The 17,388-nt window shown below is 43.5% G+C and overlaps 1 protein-coding gene across 5 annotated transcripts in view; it reads right to left on the reverse strand.

The window, feature by feature from the left end:
• The window catches only part of MAPK14 (mitogen-activated protein kinase 14), a 97,108-nt gene that overhangs the window by 32,119 nt on the left and 47,601 nt on the right, over nucleotides 1-17,388 (reverse strand). For all 5 annotated transcript variants that reach the window (XM_006148646.3, XM_006148645.3, XM_014587876.2 and 2 more), the window contains exons 3-4: nucleotides 14,791-14,849; nucleotides 381-492 (exon numbers count right to left, since the gene is read on the reverse strand). In XM_006148646.3, coding sequence (XP_006148708.1) covers nucleotides 381-492; nucleotides 14,791-14,849 — 171 coding nt within the window. The remainder of the gene's footprint in view (nucleotides 1-380; nucleotides 493-14,790; nucleotides 14,850-17,388) is intronic.

Below are 17,388 nucleotides of genomic sequence, written 5' to 3' on the forward strand. Positions count from 1 at the left end.
TCCTGGCTAACAGGAAGGCTGGGGCAGAGGATTGCTACAGCAACACCCTGTCCAAAAAAAATACCTATTTCTCTCTCCTTCCTTTCTCCCAGGCTTAGGTATGCTTGTTCTTGCTCTCTCATTTAAAAAATCCTCCTCCGCCTCCTCATCCTCATCAGCATCTGGGGCTTGGGAAATACCTAAGAATCAAGATTGGCCACATGCTGATAACTATGGCTTCTGAGTGAACATGGTGGCTCACTCCACTATGATCTTTACTTGGTAAGTGTCTGAATTTCCCACAAGAAAAGTTATTTGCTTGTTTGTCTGCAGTTCTAGACGAAAGGAAGGGAGGGAAAGGGAAAGGCATTTCTCAGAATTATTACTCATATTGTCTGTACCTTTAAACCTCGAAGAATTTGGTAGATAAGGAACTGAACGTGGTCATCTGTAAGCTTCTGACACTTCACAATGTTGTTCAGATCTGCCCCCATAAGATGGGTCACGAGATACCTAGAAATTAATGGAGAGTCGTTACTCAATATCCAGAACCCCAAAGGAAACTTATTTTTTCACAAGACTTCCTAAAAACATGTCAAGAAAAGGCCACCCAGGAAGTACCTCGATGACAGCTAAAAGCTCAACAGCTACTCATGGGCGTGTGGGAGGAGGGTGGCCTCGTACTCATCATCCCTGTTCTAACTTGACTACCTTGCCATCTATTCTAAAACTTCTCACACTTGTTTCTATTTGATCTATCTTTTCCCAGGTTCTCTGAAGAAGAAAAAGAGAAAAAGGCAAAGACCAAGATTAAAAAAGATACATATATCTGTATCAGTTTTCCTAAAAAGGATTCTTGCATGAGAAATATACAGCTCAGTGCATGGCCGTAATACAGTACCTTGTGTTTGTAAATCCATCATTATATTTCACCTCATTCTAAACCTTTGATGTTGTAGGCTCTAAAATAGGAGTATATTCAGATTTCAAACTATTATTCTCATCTTTTCAGGAATGACTAGCAAAAAGATACTGTTCATTGACAATATCCCTTCTAGGGAGGAATACATTTTATCTGTAGGCAAGATGAGGCATTCCAGAACTTCTCCTCACCGGTATGGTGCTGGTCGGTGCTGGTGGTTAATCCTGTCTTCAAGATTAGGGAACAATTTACATTCAAGTCCAACAGGTTCACCAGGGATATACTAGACACAGTGCTTAAACCTATTCTGAGTCAAGAGCACTAATCATTACACCAAAGGGTCACCCCCTTTAACCCATTCATTACTGTTATTACAAAACTACCAGAAATGTAAAACCAGTTTAGTAATAATGAGGCTGAATTTTCAAAAATTTGAATAGGTTTTGAGGACAAAAGTCTTTCAAAAGAGCCTGGGGGAGTCACACCTACAAACATGAACAGCTCATTGATAATGGGACGTTTCCTACACCCAGCCCTGGCCTAGCGCTCTCCGACACACACTAACCCTTCTCTCCGCTAATGGGAAGGAGGCATTCCTTTGTGGATTTGTTTGGAAAGAGATTTGTGGTTGTTTTGTTTTTTTTTTTTCCAACTATTAACATAAGAACCTCTAAACCTGCCTACACCCTCCCAGATGTCCTGCCTTTTAGGGCTGGACAAATGTATTCTTTACGCTGATTTACAAACTTGATGTCTCAGGCTCTCAGAACAAGATAAAAGGAACTGCTGTATCTGAAGTCCCCGAGACACACTTCTGTCTTTCTCCAGAGCTGGTCACTCAACTTTGTACTTAAATCACATTAATTGCGATTTCTGTAGAGCTTGGTTATTTCCATTGATGGTTTTATCTATTGTCCAAGAATTATTCCCATTCCTGAGGGTGAGTAGTAATGTACAACATATCTGATATGAAAAGAAAAACCTGAGGCAATCTGATATATTGAATAGCAGAGTTTAACTGAGCAAAAATGACTCAAGTTGGGCAGCCCCAGAATGGCTTCCAAGAAACTCCAGATAGGCCACATGGTGGGTTAACATTTATGTGCAAGAACGAGAAAGTGAAATACCAAAGGAAGAGAGGGAATGCGTCGGAGAAATAACTGGAGAGGTTACAGCTGGATGACTGCCTGCATGAGCCCAGGTTAAAGGGTGGGCTGTCTGAGATGGACTGAAGTGTGGCTACCATGACTGTTGTAACTCAACAATGCAGTAAGGAAGCGGACTTCCAAGTGACGCTGTGGTTTGCTTATGGAACAGGAGTATGGAGGCCTGTTCAGGGCGATAAAGTTTAACACTGATGAGCTCTAGAGAATGCTGCTTCCGTTGCATTTCTATTTTTATTTTTTTATAAAGATGGAGGGAAAGAAACTATTTAAATGGACTATTCAATAACATATTGTATGACGAAGGCTGGTTTCATAGCCCAGTGGTTAAGGGAGATGGATCCCACGTGGTCAACCAGAGTTTGGACTGCAGCTCGAGTAGCTTCCGACACCCACAGGGCGCTGTGCTGCATGCTCCAGGTCCCAGCAGGATGGAGAAATGGAGATGAGATTGCAGCGTAACCACATTCCCCTGAGGGGTACATACACCCCCCCCTCTGGTGTGTGTATGTACCCTCTAGCCAAATACCTGTGCACACACAACATATGGGTAAGTGTGTGTGCAACCTCTCTTTATACACACAAACACAGCCAATACTATTACTTCCTTCCCTCCCACAGGAACTTAAATTTTATTCCTGCTTCACCTGTAGGGTTGCCATGGTGAGTTTTCAATTTCACTAAGATCAACGGAACTTATCTTTACTGTAATTTTAAGGTAAGATTTTAGCATTTCCTATTTTTAAAGCATCCATGTTTATATTGCCCTGAGGAAAGGGAGAACTCAAAACATGATTTACAGAGTAAATAAGACATTCTGAAATGTTTGCATAAAGGTCATGTTGACTAATAAGATGGTGCACACTCACCATAACCACCAAAAGCCACTACCACTTACTCTGTGCCAAGCACCGGAGTAAGCAGATTACTGTGTCCACGTCTCATGGACTCTTCCAGCAACTCTAGAAGGTAAGACCCATTAGTATTCCCATCTCATTGATAAAGAAATGATGACAGAACAAAACAAGTAACCTGCTCAAGGTCAAAGGAATGGTAATGTCAGGAGTTGAACCCGAAATCGTCTGAGCTCAGAGACCATGATCTTAAATCACAGCACACACTGCCTCCAGTTGACATGGAATTTTTTTTTTAAGTTTTGAGGCTGGCCCCATAGCCTAATGGTTAAAGGAGCAGATTCCACATGGCCCAGTGGAGTTTGAACCTGGCCAAAATGGAGAAATGGGGGAGAAGGAGTAGTGGTGTAACCACTCCCAATGGGGGAGTCTCTCTCTCTCAAACACATTCATCCTCTAACGATTAAAGAAAAAAAAATTTATAGGGTTAGCCTCATACATAGCACAGAGGTTAAACCCTATCTATAGGGAGCTGGACCTCACATGAGCAACTATGGTTCATATCCCAGCCCCAGATGCTTGAAAGACAGGGCTGGTACATGCACATACATGTCCAAAATCCTGACTGGATGTAGAAATAGGGGGGAAGGATTGTGGCATGACTATATGCCAACAGAGGGTGCATTCTCTTTATCTGACAATTAATTGCACACACCCTATGGCAATTAAAGAAAAAAGTTTTAAAAATGTCACAATAACCATTATTTCAGATAATTTCCTTGACAATTACCAATATTTATTATAAAAGTTAATAAGTACGAAGAGAAAAAGCTGGTAAGAATATTAGCAACATCCCATCCTAATCTCCATCACTGTGTTGTTTACACCCAAACCAGCACATCCTCGGACAAACGTGAAAATCTTGTAAATAATTGGTTAATAGTTTGAAAATTAGGACTTCCCTCAGAAAATCGAGGATAATGGTTGCCATAATCAGAATGCCAATTTATGGTAAATTTCAAGGCTCAGGCTAAGGAAGAGAGGCTCCAATTTCAGTTTGGAACACTGCTCTGCAAATAGTTACGTTTTACAACACAGGATAATAAAAGGGCTATTCTCTCCACTCTTAATAATTTTAAGGAGAAGTAAAAACAGGAATGCATAATAAATGGGAGATTCTACCTACGACCTCTCTGAATTTGTCTTGAAATAAACCCTAAAAATCTTAACCAATGTGTCTGTGCAAGTTCACAAGGGTGGCAGGCAGTATTTGTAGTGCAACCACAGCGATCTCAAGTGTAACTACAGTGTTTACAGGGTAACCCATAACAAGAAATCCTGTACATACAGAAGACTACCAATTACACAGGGTAGGAACAGGGCTTGCCATTAGCTGGAATAATCCATGACTTCATGATTCCTTTCAAATCTTCCCCCGTCAGTCCACATGCATTTTAGCACCAAAATCTCCAGAGAGGGTGTGAAACTGTCACTGTCTTATGCAAGTACACAAGATCAGTCAGTGTACAGAGTAACAGCTACCAAGCATTGCTACTAAGGGACAATAAAAGCAACTGAAAAGCACTGTTTACATTAGAAGTGTCTCGCAGGAACTAACCTAACCATCTGTTTCCGTGAGGTCCAAAGACCAATTGATGACCAGTAAGTGTCAAATTCCAACTCACAACAGAAAGATTTCCAAAATAAATCTTACAACAGGAAACAAAAGCAAGACTTATGCCAAGTTACTGTTTATGAAAGACACACAAATTTCTAAAAGTGCTAAACAGGATGGGGAGGAGGGAATGCAGATGAACACATTTTAAATAAGCACATTCCAAACGGGGCATTACCAGAGAGCCACTGATTTCTACAGTATTTGTTTCTTGAAAGCTTTTTTTTTTTCTTAATTGCCCAGGGGCATATGAACTTGCCAGAGACACTGTAAAACAGAAAAAAAGAGTGGAGGGAAGCACCCCCAAATGAGGCATGGTCATGCCACAATCCCTTCTCCTCCATTTCTCCATGCATGTACTTGGGGTACATACATGCATTAGCTTTGTCTTCAGGCTGCTGGGGCTGGGACTTGAACTGCAGTCAGTCTTAAGGGATCCAGCTTCCTGGGAACCAGCAGTTAGCGTAATGGCTATGTCGCTGGACTCCCACGTAGTCAACCGCAGTTCGCATCCCGGACCCGGTGGCTTAAAACTCACGCCGGTCCATGTGCATGCGTGCCCAAGATCCCGAGAGGAGAATGGAGGAGAAGGGATTGCGGCGTGACCATCCCCCCTGGGGGGGTGACTTCTCGCTTTCTGTCTCTATATCTCTCTCTGTCTGGCGAGCGCACGCGCCCTATAGCAAAAACCTCTCTCAAAAAAAAAAAGGGTGGGGGGGATCCTGCTTCCTTACTCACTAGGCCATGGCCCAGCCCTGGGAAGCTTATTTACATTTCAGTAAAGCCATACCTAATACAGTCACTGTATGTAACGCCTGAAGTAAACGTGTTGACTTCGGTACAGCTGGAAAGCTATCTAACTCTCCCATCTTATTTATTTAACTGCCAGAGGGTGCACATGCGCTCGGTGTGTGTGTGTGTGGCGGGGGCAAAAGCACCTCCCCAATGGGGCACAGCCACACTGCAATCTTTTTTCCTCCGTTTCTCCATCCTATCAGGACTTTGGGCATGCATGTGCATGTGTGCGTGCACACACACACACACTCCAGGCATGTTTTTCAAGCTGCTGGGGCTACAGTGTGAAGCGTGGTCAGCCACGTGGGATTGGCTTACAATGCACAGCACTTAACTACTGTGCTATGGTGCTGGCCCTAGTTTCCCATCTTTTTTTTTTTTTTTTTTTGCTATAGAGCAGGTGCACTCACCAGACAGAGAGAGACAGAGAGATAGAAAGCAAGAAATCACCCCCTAGGGTGGATGGCCACGTCGCAATCCCTTCTCCTCCATTCTCCTCTCAGGATCTTGGACACACATGCACACGTGCCCGGCGTGAGTTTTAAGCCACCGGGTCTGGGACGCGCACCGTGGTCGACTACATGGGAGTCCAGCGACATAGCCATTACGCTAACTGCTGGTCCCAGTTTCCCATCTTTAAAAAGGAATTAAGTTGGACTTTACTAGGCTAAAGGCTGAAAATATGACTTTGCAACAATTTTTTACTTATAAAAATTATATCCTTGAGACCAGCAGGTGGCACAATAGTTGCATCACTGGACTTACATGTAGTTCACTGCAGTTTGAATCCTGGACCTGGTAGTTTAAAACTCACACTGGGTGCATGTGTATGTGTGGTACTCAAAATACTAAGAAGAGGGGCCAGCAGATGGCATGGTGGTTAACGGATCTGGACTCCCACATGGCCGACTGCGGTTCAAGTCCTGGACCTGGTGCTTGCTTTCTCACTCTCCCCCCATACCGGTCAAATTTAAATAAACAAATAAATTGAGATAATTAATTAATTAACTTAAATAAAATAATTCTTTTAAAAAAGCCCAAGGGGAGAATGGAGGAGAAGGGATTGCAGCATGACCATCCCCCCAGGGGGTGATTTCTCACTTTCTGCCTCTGTCTCTCTAGCAAGAGCACTCGCCCTATAGCAAAATTCTCAAAACACACACACACACACACACACACATACACACATACACACACATATACACACATACACACACAATACACACACATACACACACACACATACACACACACACACACACACAATGTCTTGTAAATTTAATTGAAGTATAAAGATCAGGGTGTATGCTGGCCAGAAAGACAGAGACAGACAGAAAGGTTTTTTTAAAGATGGAACTCTATATAATAAGTAGGTTTTAGTACTCTAGACAGTGCCCAATTCTACAGTTTAATTTATTAAAATAAGCACTGTTGGATAATATCCAATTGTCAAATCTCCCCTCCCCTGCAACTTCTAAGAGCATTATACAATCAGAAAGAATCATGTATGGACCAGCAGTTGGCATAATGGCCATTTCGCTGGACTCCCATGTAGTCATGACCACGGTTCAAGTCCCGGACCTGGTGGCTTAAACTCACGCTAGGCACATGTACGTGCGTGCCCAAGATCCCGAGAGGAGAATGGAGAAGGGACTGCAGTATGGCCATCCCCCCAGGAGGTGATTTCTCGCTTTCTATTTCTCTGTCTGTCTTTCTGGTGAGTGCACACGCCCTATAGCAAAAACCTCTCCAAAAAAGAAAGAAAGAACCATGTAGGAAAAACCTGCTATATACTGCCATCTCTGCTATTATCAGCCCTATTCAAAACAATTATCAAAAGGCAGAAAAGGCGTTTCTTTCATATTTAAACCGAGCATTTAAAACAATCATAGGAATTGGTGGTTTGTAACCATAAGCCTCTGCAACTCCTCTGATGACCCTTTGGTCTCAATATGCTCCATTCTCAACATGGGAAGCAGAGTGAGTCTTTAAAAATCAAAATCAAGGCACCAGCAGGTAGCACAGTGGTTAAGGTGCTGGACGCAGGACCAGCAGTTGGCGTAATGGCTATGTCGCCGGACTCCCATGCAGTTCGAGTCCCGGATCCAGTGGCTTAAACTCATTCCAGGTGTGTGTGCGTGCGTGCCCAAGACCCCAAGAGGAGAATGGAGGAGAAGGGATTGCAGCATGGCCATCCTCCCAGGTGTGTGTGTGTGTATGTGTGTGTGTGTGTGTGTGATTTCTTACTTTCTGTCGAGCGCACACACCCTACAGGGAAAATCCCCCAAAAAAAAAAAAAAAAAAAAAAGGTGCTGGATTCCCACATGGTCAACCATGGTTCAAGTCCCAGACATGGCTGAAAGTCATACATGTGTGTGTGTGTGCCTAAAATCCTGGGAGAATAGAGAAGGGATTGCGGTGTGGCCATCCTCCCAGGCGGGTAATTTCTCACTTTCTGTCTGTCTCTCCGGTGAGTGCACGCACCTTCTAGAAAAAAAAAAATCTCTCTAATAAATAAAAATAATATTTAAAAAATCAAATTATGTCACTCCTTTCCTCAAAAGCCTCCCCATTCCATTCATAAAAACTACAACAGTCCTTTCAATGGGCTAGAATGCCCTGCAGAACCCAGCACCCTGCCACCAAGCAACTCCCTGACGACATGGGATACTTTCCTTGGCCTCATTCGGCTCCGTCTGGCCTCCCATCAACACCGCAGGTGGTCTTCCTCCACACAGACTGTGCCTTCTGCCTGGAACGCGCCTCTCCTACATACTCGTGGGTCTAATCCTCTCCTCCTTCAAATTATTTCTCAAAATTCCCTTCTCAGTGAGGCCTATTCTTACCACTACCTTTAAAAGTGCACCTCCCTGCTGCCTTGATAGCTCTAATTCCCTTCCTTGTCTGTCTTCTTCTCACCTGCAGCATCGTTGCCTGCTAGCACACTACAGTTCCCCTTTTCATAAGCTCGTAGTTTTCCTGTGCAATGTTCATGGAGGAGACAAGGGTTATTGTTCATCCCATGCAGTAACTAATGCCCCTGGAAGCGTCTGGCAGAAAGTAAGCTCTGGACTGTTACTGACCTGAACTGACACGGGCCAACTCCCACAGCACTACTAGTACGACAAGGCCGGTCCACATTTCATTGGCTGTGCATGCCAAAGATCTTACCTGGTCAGTGCACCAGTACTACGGGGGTGGAAGAAGCATCCCGCAGCCAGAGAGGCAGCTCTGCAAGGGTTCCCACTACTGTCCACTCACACCGAGGCAGATTACTAAAAGGAGCCTTCCACATTACCTGCATCACCCACACTAGACTCAATATTCTACCGTATGGCCTATAGTAGATGATAAAAACGAAAAGCCAGTCAAAAGAGAGAGCGCTGAGCCTGCAGATAGACGACCAAATCATCAACGAGTTATAAACAGTAACAGCTAAAGGTCATTCATTCGGTCACTCCATCAACACATATTTATTAATGGGAAATGGGGGTACAGCCATAGCAGAGACAGACATAGCATTTAGAGGGGAATATATAATCATAAATACACATTCATAAGAGAGTGTGATTCGAGCTATCGAGCAGACATCAGGATACAGGAGGACACATAGGAGAGGCTCCCAACACAGGTAATGATTTCTTACAGGACTTAAGCTCTAAAGTAGGCCTTGAACTGTCTTTACTATTTTTTTTTAAGAAGTTTTGGTGCATTCACCAGAGAGAGACAGAGATAGTAAGAGGAAAAGTGAGAAATCACCCCTCAAGGAAAATAGCCATACCACGATCCCTTCTTCTCCTGGGGTCTTGGGCATGCATACACACACGCCTGGGATGATTTTCAAGTCACCAGGTCCAGCACTCAAACTGCAGTTGGCCAGCTATATAACTACTACGTATCTGTTGGCCCCGCTTGTTTACCTTTCTAAATCAGCTAATCTGAGAAAAAGTTCTTATAAAAAAAAAAACAAAAACACTAAATAGTTTTTGAAAGGATGTGCAATTCAATGACATTCCAAATGTGAGTCGGCGAAGATGTCTACAAGAAGCTTTAGCAACCACCACCTCCCTATCTCAGCAGACCTTTCCGATAAGCAAATAAACGGCAAACACGAATGTTAATATAGCTGTCTCATTGATCTTTCTCCCAGACCGTTTTTCTTCTTCTATTCCCTATCTTGAGCATTCAGCCTAGTTTCAAAGAATATTCCCCCCAGCTCAACAGCTGGGCTGGGTACTTCTTCCAGTAATAGAGGAAGGCATTACCCATCAGATAATGTTTACTGTTAAACCAAGTAGGAAACCATCCCCCCCGCCCCCCCCCCACATACACATACACACCCTGAATTTATTAATGCACAATTTTTATCCAGGTGTAAAAGGAGAAGGAATGGTTATGGCTTTCATGCCCCCCATTCTACACACACTTCTTTTCTGAAAATGTGTCCTCATTCTTTGGCACCTAGAATAAATTTCAGCTACCACATCCCATCCCTATGTGTTTCTTCAGACACAGTTATTACTTTCTTTGGAGATTCTCCTCCTCTAAGTTTTTGTTTTTGTTATGGGACATGTGCACTTGCCAGAGACAGAGAGAGAAAGAGAGAAAGCAAGAAATCTCCCCCCAGGGGGGATAGTTTCTCTAATATTGAGTTCATTCAGGCCCTCCGGACCTTGTTTAGACTTTACAGATTTGATTCAGTCCCTTGGTTATATTAAGTATTTATGCTTCATCTCTTTAATGAGATCACATGCAACAGGAAGAGAGACAGGCCTTTAGTTTGGCATCTTACATAGAATCTAACACAATATTTACTTGATAAGCAGGGGCAATTTTCAAACCGTAATCATAGCCTTGGATTACAAAAAATACAATGAGAAATAAGGCCTGGGATAGATGCAATTTTGTATGTAACATCACGCAATTAGGTTCATCTCTCTCAACCTCATTCCTCGTCTGAAAATTACAGATAACATCTACTTCACAGTATTGTGTCAAGTGAGAAAATTTATGTGAAAGTCCTTTGTAAACTGTCAAATGCTACTTAAGAAGGAAGGAAGGAAGGAAGGAAGGAAGGAAGGAAGGAAGGAAGCATTAATAGAACTGCCTATCCACGTGTTTTTCAGTTTCACTCATATGCATAAGATGATGTTTTTAAACAGAGGCCATGGTTGTAGTGTCAAGAATTCAAATATCCTTTTTTTGGAAAGCCACCTCTGAAGACACCCTGCATGTCAGTTAGGTGGCATTCTACTGAGGTCCTTCAGCTCTCTGTACCTGCTCCTCCAAGGCAATTCTTACAGTCATTTGTTCGACAGACAATGGAGTGCCTGTTACTGTTCCAATGACCCAACCTAAAAGAAACAAACTCTGTGCTTTAACAGAGCTTACAAAAGAGACAGAGACAGAAAATAACAACTATGTAATGGTAAAATTTGCTAAAAACAAAGCAAGATAAAGAGTAGACCATGGCCGGACCCGGTGGCTTAAAACTCACGCCGGGCGCGTGTGCATGCGTGCCCAAGATCCCGAGAGGAGAATGGAGGAGTAGGGATTGCGGCGTGACCATCCCCCCTGGGGGGTGATTTCTCGCTTTCTGTCTCTATGTCTCTCTCTGTCTGTCTGGCGAGCGCACGCGCCCTACAGTGAAAATCTCTCCAAAAAAAAAAAGAGTAGACCATGGCAGGGAGGGTGGATTTTAGGTAGGGTGACAAAGGGAAAAAGCTTCTTATGAGGAGACCCTCGGGGAAGCCCTCAAGGAAAAGGAGCCCATCACGTAGACATGCGGGGAACGTGTCCCAGGCCAACATTAGAAAGGTGCACAAAGGTCCCCGGGGGAAGGCGGCTGTCCGTATTCAAAAGAATACACAAGGTCAGAGAGGCAAGGCCAGAGAGGAAGTGGAAAGGGGTTAGATGAAGTTAGACGAGCATGCCCAAGACGAAATCTACCACGGAGAACCAGAATTTACCATCCTGTATTTTGCTTCATCATTTAACTGCTCTTCCTTCCCATTAAGAATCTCAGCTCAATCATCAGGGATCATATTTACCTTATTCATTGTCTTAGTCCTCAGATCATCGTACTGTGCCTATCATCAAGTGGATATTCAAATGTTCATTGAGTAACAGCAGGCTAACATACGAATCTGGAAATTCCATTGATCAGTGTAGTGCCTTCAGCTCCACTGATACCGAAACGAAAGGCTAAACCTACCAGTTGAACAATGACCTTAGGAGGTATTGGGTTGTTGGAAAAATCATCTATCTAAAATCTATCTAAAAATGTGTCACAATTTTTCAGTGACCCAGTGGACGGCTAAGTGAGGTGACCATCATCAGCTTTCTGAAAGCGAAGGTTGCTGACTGACCCTGCTGTGGGTCCGCCGGATCACAGTGCAATCCGAAGCCACTTCAATTACTCTCCTCAGGAATGAGACAGAGATCAGGAACTCTGTAAACAAGCTAGGACGGGGGCTTGTGAAATAAGGGAAAGCATGACGAGGATCATTTCTGCGTAACTCATAGTAATCAGTTTTTCTGAAAACTGAGGAAATTTTCAGGAGAGAGTCCAAAAACTCTACTAAGCTCAACCAGAGAACCACTATAATTAACAAAAAGCTAGGGCGGCCAGAGGGCGTGGTGGTTAAGGGGCTAGACTCCCACACAGTTGACTGCAGTTCGAGTCCCAGACATGGCAGCAGCTTGAAAGTCACACCAGGCACATGTGCGTGCATGCCCAAAATCTCAAGAGAAGGGAGGAAAGGGGATTGTGACATGGCCATTTCCCATCCGGGGGATGATTTCTCACTTTCTCTCCCACCCTATCTCTCTGCCTCTTTCCTCTTCGGGGAGCACAAGTGCCGTATGACAAAAGCCTTAAAGAAAAAAAAAAATAAAAGAAAAGGGTGTGCTGTGGTAAGTTCTGATACTGGCTGTCCGGGCTCCATCACTGCCAGCCGCATAACACACAGCCGAATTTATGTTATTTGTCTGGTCCTATATTTGCAAACCTTGCCATCGTAGGTGGAAACGTTTAACCTCATGCATATTCTGAAATGACTATGGAAAGCACTAAAATAACCACCACCCAGGATAAAGTGCTAATTTTTTCAGTGGTGTAAATATTAGTGCAAAATATAAACAAGGAAACATATTTTTTAATAGCAACCTTGGGTTCTTAATTTCATTTTCAGAGACTTTAAGTATTAAATATACTTCAAAGTCACCTATCTCTACCGTCATCATTTTTCAGGGGTGTGGACGGACTAGGGCCTGGAGTTCAGAGTAACCTGTTCAGGGTCACAGAGTCCACTGGAAACTGGAGGACAAAAGTGTTCAGAATCTGTTTCCCCCAATTAGACTGTGTTGTCATCCAGGGGCAGGACTGGGATCTCTGGTTATTCTGAGCCAGAGACTGCACTCTCAGGGTTCTGCACTCCATGAGCATTCAGTAAGTAGTAAGAAGATTTGCTTGCAAAAGCTAAACTCAGTTCTTATTTACAAAGAACAGCCAGAACCCAGCTAGAGCGAGGTAGAAAGAAGACATCCCTGCTCAGCAGCCATGGTATTTGTTGAAGACTAAGCCCTCATGTGGCTGCAAGTGGCCAAAGTACTACAATCGATACAGCGTAATCTTTTAAATAGGACTGGCCTCTAGTTAAAGTCTTTCACCCAGGAAAAGTGCGTTCATTATCTAGTTCCTGAATGCTCGATTAAGCCAAAATTCAGCATTTGCCCAAGTCAGCAAATCATCAATTCCTTTATTAAATAAATCCATCCTCATTATAGCTAAAATGTAGAGATAAGGCTCAGACCTGACTCAGATGTTTTCCAAAGTTATTCACAAACACATTACTTCGGCATTTCTTCCACGTTTGAGAAAAATGTCAAAAAACAACATTCTGCAGCGTTTTATTTTCCAAGCACAGACTACAGCAGGGTTCAATTACTTGGAATATACATGCTCCTGGGTAGCGTCCAGTAGTCGGTGAAACCTTCCACATGCTGGTGCCAGCCAGGGCTGCAGGAAGCACAGTTCTTAGTGACTGCCTATGTTTCCCTTTGTTTGTCTCTTAAACTTTCCCTAGCAGGGTCAAGGCTAACGTAACAGAATGTCTTGTATGCGGGCCAGGTTCTCCTCTCTCATGTTCTGCTCATATCATGTTCCAAGAAAGTTTTAATGGTAGGAAAATTTTTTTGCAACTTTTCATTCTTCTCTTCTCATTGCATCTTCTTTATTCCTTTATTTCTTCCTTTTCCCCCTCTCCTTAGTCATACAAGCTCAAATATATCCCCCTGGGTTGTGCAGTGGAAAAGGAGCAAATGTGTTTGCATTCAGCCCAGGCTAAGGGTGGGAGAAACCGAACCCAGGCAGAGAGCAGAGAGAAACTGGTTAGGTTCTGCATCGGGGCCAACGGGGGGGAGGGGGGTGAAGGTGAAGGAAGAGCAGTCATGATCTACAATTAGGTTTTGGCTTTCCTAATAGTCGCTCTTTCCACTTGGAATGTCAACATTTCAGAGGACCAAATGTCTAATTCTTTTTTTAAGGTGTCTATTCTTTCTCACGATACAGTACGCCTGTGAAGTGGGGGCCAGGGTGAAGTCGGCTCTATCACAGGGGGCTCACGCACACATGGAACACCCCTGGCATCTGTCCTGCGCTCACACACAGCACGCGAAGGCATCACTGACCCCGTGGATCTACACTTGCCAATGGAGTCAGGAGCCACTGGTGGATAAAGGCTATCCATGTGACATGCACTCTGGACAGATTCTTAGATCTCGGCGGGTCTCGTCCCAAGTGGTGACCAACTTAATAATGTATCCTTGTAGTCGCTTTCTCTCCATCTGTGTTTCATTTTCCCTAGCCCACAGTACTGGTTCCTGAGTATACCAGGTTCTGCTTTCCAGTGGTATCTCAGGTAAAACTATAAAGACCGTCAAAATCAGGAGAGGAAACTTTCTCAACATGTAGGGCCAGCCCCCTTGTCCCAGTGAAAACACACTCCATGCCAGCTTGTAGTTCCAGCTTCCTCGCCCACAGTGCTAGGAATGAAAGAATGGGAGAAGCCCTCTGAGGACGAGGGCTCCATTATATCTTGAAGAGCACCTTTAAAGTCTGGAATAGCCAATCCGAGAGGAAAAGTCATGGCCAACCTCCCTCTACTCTCTTCTGTAAGAAATTCTTACAAGGACCCAATGCTAACTCTCCAAATGGGATACAATGTGCTTGAGCTTGAGCATGTACAATACACCTTTGGGGTCCCTTTCACCCCCAGCAGAGATCGGTAATAGGAATAAAGAATATTTTGAAATCTGTATACTGCTAAATAATTCAGAAGTAGAAATGAGCTGATAATTTCCATTCTCTAGCTAAGAAAGGAAATGCAAAGATTTACTCACACGTCATTAAATTCCTCCAGAGACCTCGCAGGTGTAAAGACATCCAACAGACCAATCACCTATAAGAAAACATAAAAGTCAAACAGTTAGTAAATATTGAACTTAGTATAATACACATCAGGTCTTTGTCATTTTAAATGGAACTAACTCCAAATTCAACCATCTCGGTTCAACGATATTACAACTTCATATGCTCAATTGCAACTGATTCTCTACCCAAATTACTGGCAGATAATTTGGGTAAAAAATAATTTGGTTTCTACTTGCTAATATCCCATCTCATGATAACCTATTTTACCATTAAAAATCTTCATCTCTAGAATTTAGTTGCATATACCCAACAGTTTATCAAAAGGCAAAAAGATTTAAGCTTCTTGCCTTACCACAGTAATGGTCTAATGAACCCACAAACAAAGGGGAAAAGATCAGTTACACTTCTGTAGTCATTACAATATTTCACTGTTTGTTTGGGTTTTTTTTTTTTTTTGGAAAAGTTTTTGCTATAGGGCATGTGTGCTTGCCATAGAGACAGAGAGACAGAAAGCAAGAAATCACCCCCAGGGGGGATGGCCATGCTGCAATCCCTTCTCTTCTATTCTCCTCTCAGGATCTTGGGCACGCACGCACATGCACCCAGCTTGAGTTTTAAGCCACCGGGTCTGGGACGTGAACCGCGGTCAACTACGTGGGAGTCCAGCGACATAGCCATTAACCTAACTGCTGGGCCCCCCCCCCCAATATGTCACTTTTTTTTTTTTTTGGAAAAGTTTTTGCTATAGGGCATGTGTGCTTGCCATAGAGACAGAGAGACAGAAAGCAAGAAATCACCCCCAGGGGGGATGGCCATGCTGCAATCCCTTCTCTTCTATTCTCCTCTCAGGATCTTGGGCACGCACGCACATGCACCCAGCTTGAGTTTTAAGCCACCGGGTCTGGGACGTGAACCGCGGTCAACTACGTGGGAGTCCAGCGACATAGCCATTAACCTAACTGCTGGGCCCCCCCCCCCAATATGTCACTTTTTAAAATGTTTTCCACCAGGCCAGCAGGTGGCATGGTGGCTAATGTGCTGGACTACCACATGGCCAACCACAGCTTGAGTTCCAGACCCAGTGGCTCAAAAATCACACTAGAATTATGTCTATGTATACCCAGAATCCCAGGAGGAGCATGGAGGAAAAGGGATTGTGGCATGGCCATCCCCCATGGGGGGGGGGGGGATTTCTCACTTTCCCTCTCACTATCTCTGGGGGCACGTGTGCCCTATGGCAAAAATCTAAACAACAAAAAAGTATTCCACCAAAAATTTTTTTTCATGTAAGTATACAGACTTTCAAACTGACTTCTTTACAATTTGCAACTGACACGTAACTGTACATATTTATGGGGTACAACGTGATGTTTGGATACCTGTTTACATTGTTTAACGATTATAAAACTGACATTTCTAAAGCCCCAAAATAGCGTCTCACCATATTTTCACAATAATCTTAGTATTATTCTCACAATAATCTTAGTATTAAGATAATTTTCTTAATCCCTATCAGGTATTTAGATCAGATGATTTTTAATTGCCAGAGAAGAGACAGGGAGAGGGCCGGGGAGAAAACACCCTCCATGGGGTCCAGTCATGCTGCAGTCCCTTCTTCTCATTTCTCCACCCTACTGGGATTTGGGGCACACAAGCACATGGGCCTGGGGTGTTTTACAAGCCCCGGGGCCAAGCCTCAAACTGTGGTCTCATGTTTTCAAGTATTTCTTTGGTTGGCCATATGGGATCTAGCTCCTTTAACCACCAGGCACTAGGATCAGCTCTAGATCAGATGATTTAAAAATGAAAAAAAAGGGGTCAGACAGTGGTACAGGAGAAAAACATGTTGCTCTGTAAGGCATCTCACACAAGAAGGTTCCTGGTTCAAGTCCAGAGACCTCTCCTACCACGCCAGGCACACTCCTACCCATGATCCGGGGCTGGCTGAATGCTGGGGGTAGATCATGGTGTCAAGACCCTGCTGGGAGTGCTTTCTCCCCTCCTCCCCTGCTTATAAAATAAATAAACTTGAAAAAGAAAGGAAAAAAAAGGTTATCTTTATACACAGATAAAGAGCTACTTATTACTCAGCAATCCATTGTCTCTGAGCAATTTTTCCAGCCGCCGAGTTACACTGGCTTATCCATATAGAGCACCTCTCCCCCAGTTCTCCCCTAAAACACGGACCACTCAGTTCTACAAATTGAAAACAAGAAATATTATAGTTAATCTGTATGCCCCACCAAATTTAAGGGTATCTGGATGTGAAATAAACAGAAGTTAAATAATCTTCATGAAAATGGAAACCATGACTGTCCCCTCACTAGTGTGCTGTTCTACAGAGCCAAGTTAAACAAACAGCTCTAAAAGTTAATGCTCAAAACTTTATCATGAAAAAAAAAAAGAACTTCTAATTAGGACATTACTCTGCTCATCCAAATATTAGACTGTTAAAAGCAACTGCAATTATACAGCCTGAACCTGATGAAGGAGCACAGGGTAAGGAAAAGGCTTTGGAATTCAAGGACAATGTCTTTTCAAGTTCATATAAACTGTTCCAAAGGAAA

Source organism: Tupaia chinensis, unplaced genomic scaffold (genome assembly GCF_000334495.1).
Source record: "Tupaia chinensis unplaced genomic scaffold, TupChi_1.0 Scaffold000238_1, whole genome shotgun sequence".
NCBI lineage: Eukaryota > Metazoa > Chordata > Mammalia > Scandentia > Tupaiidae > Tupaia > Tupaia belangeri.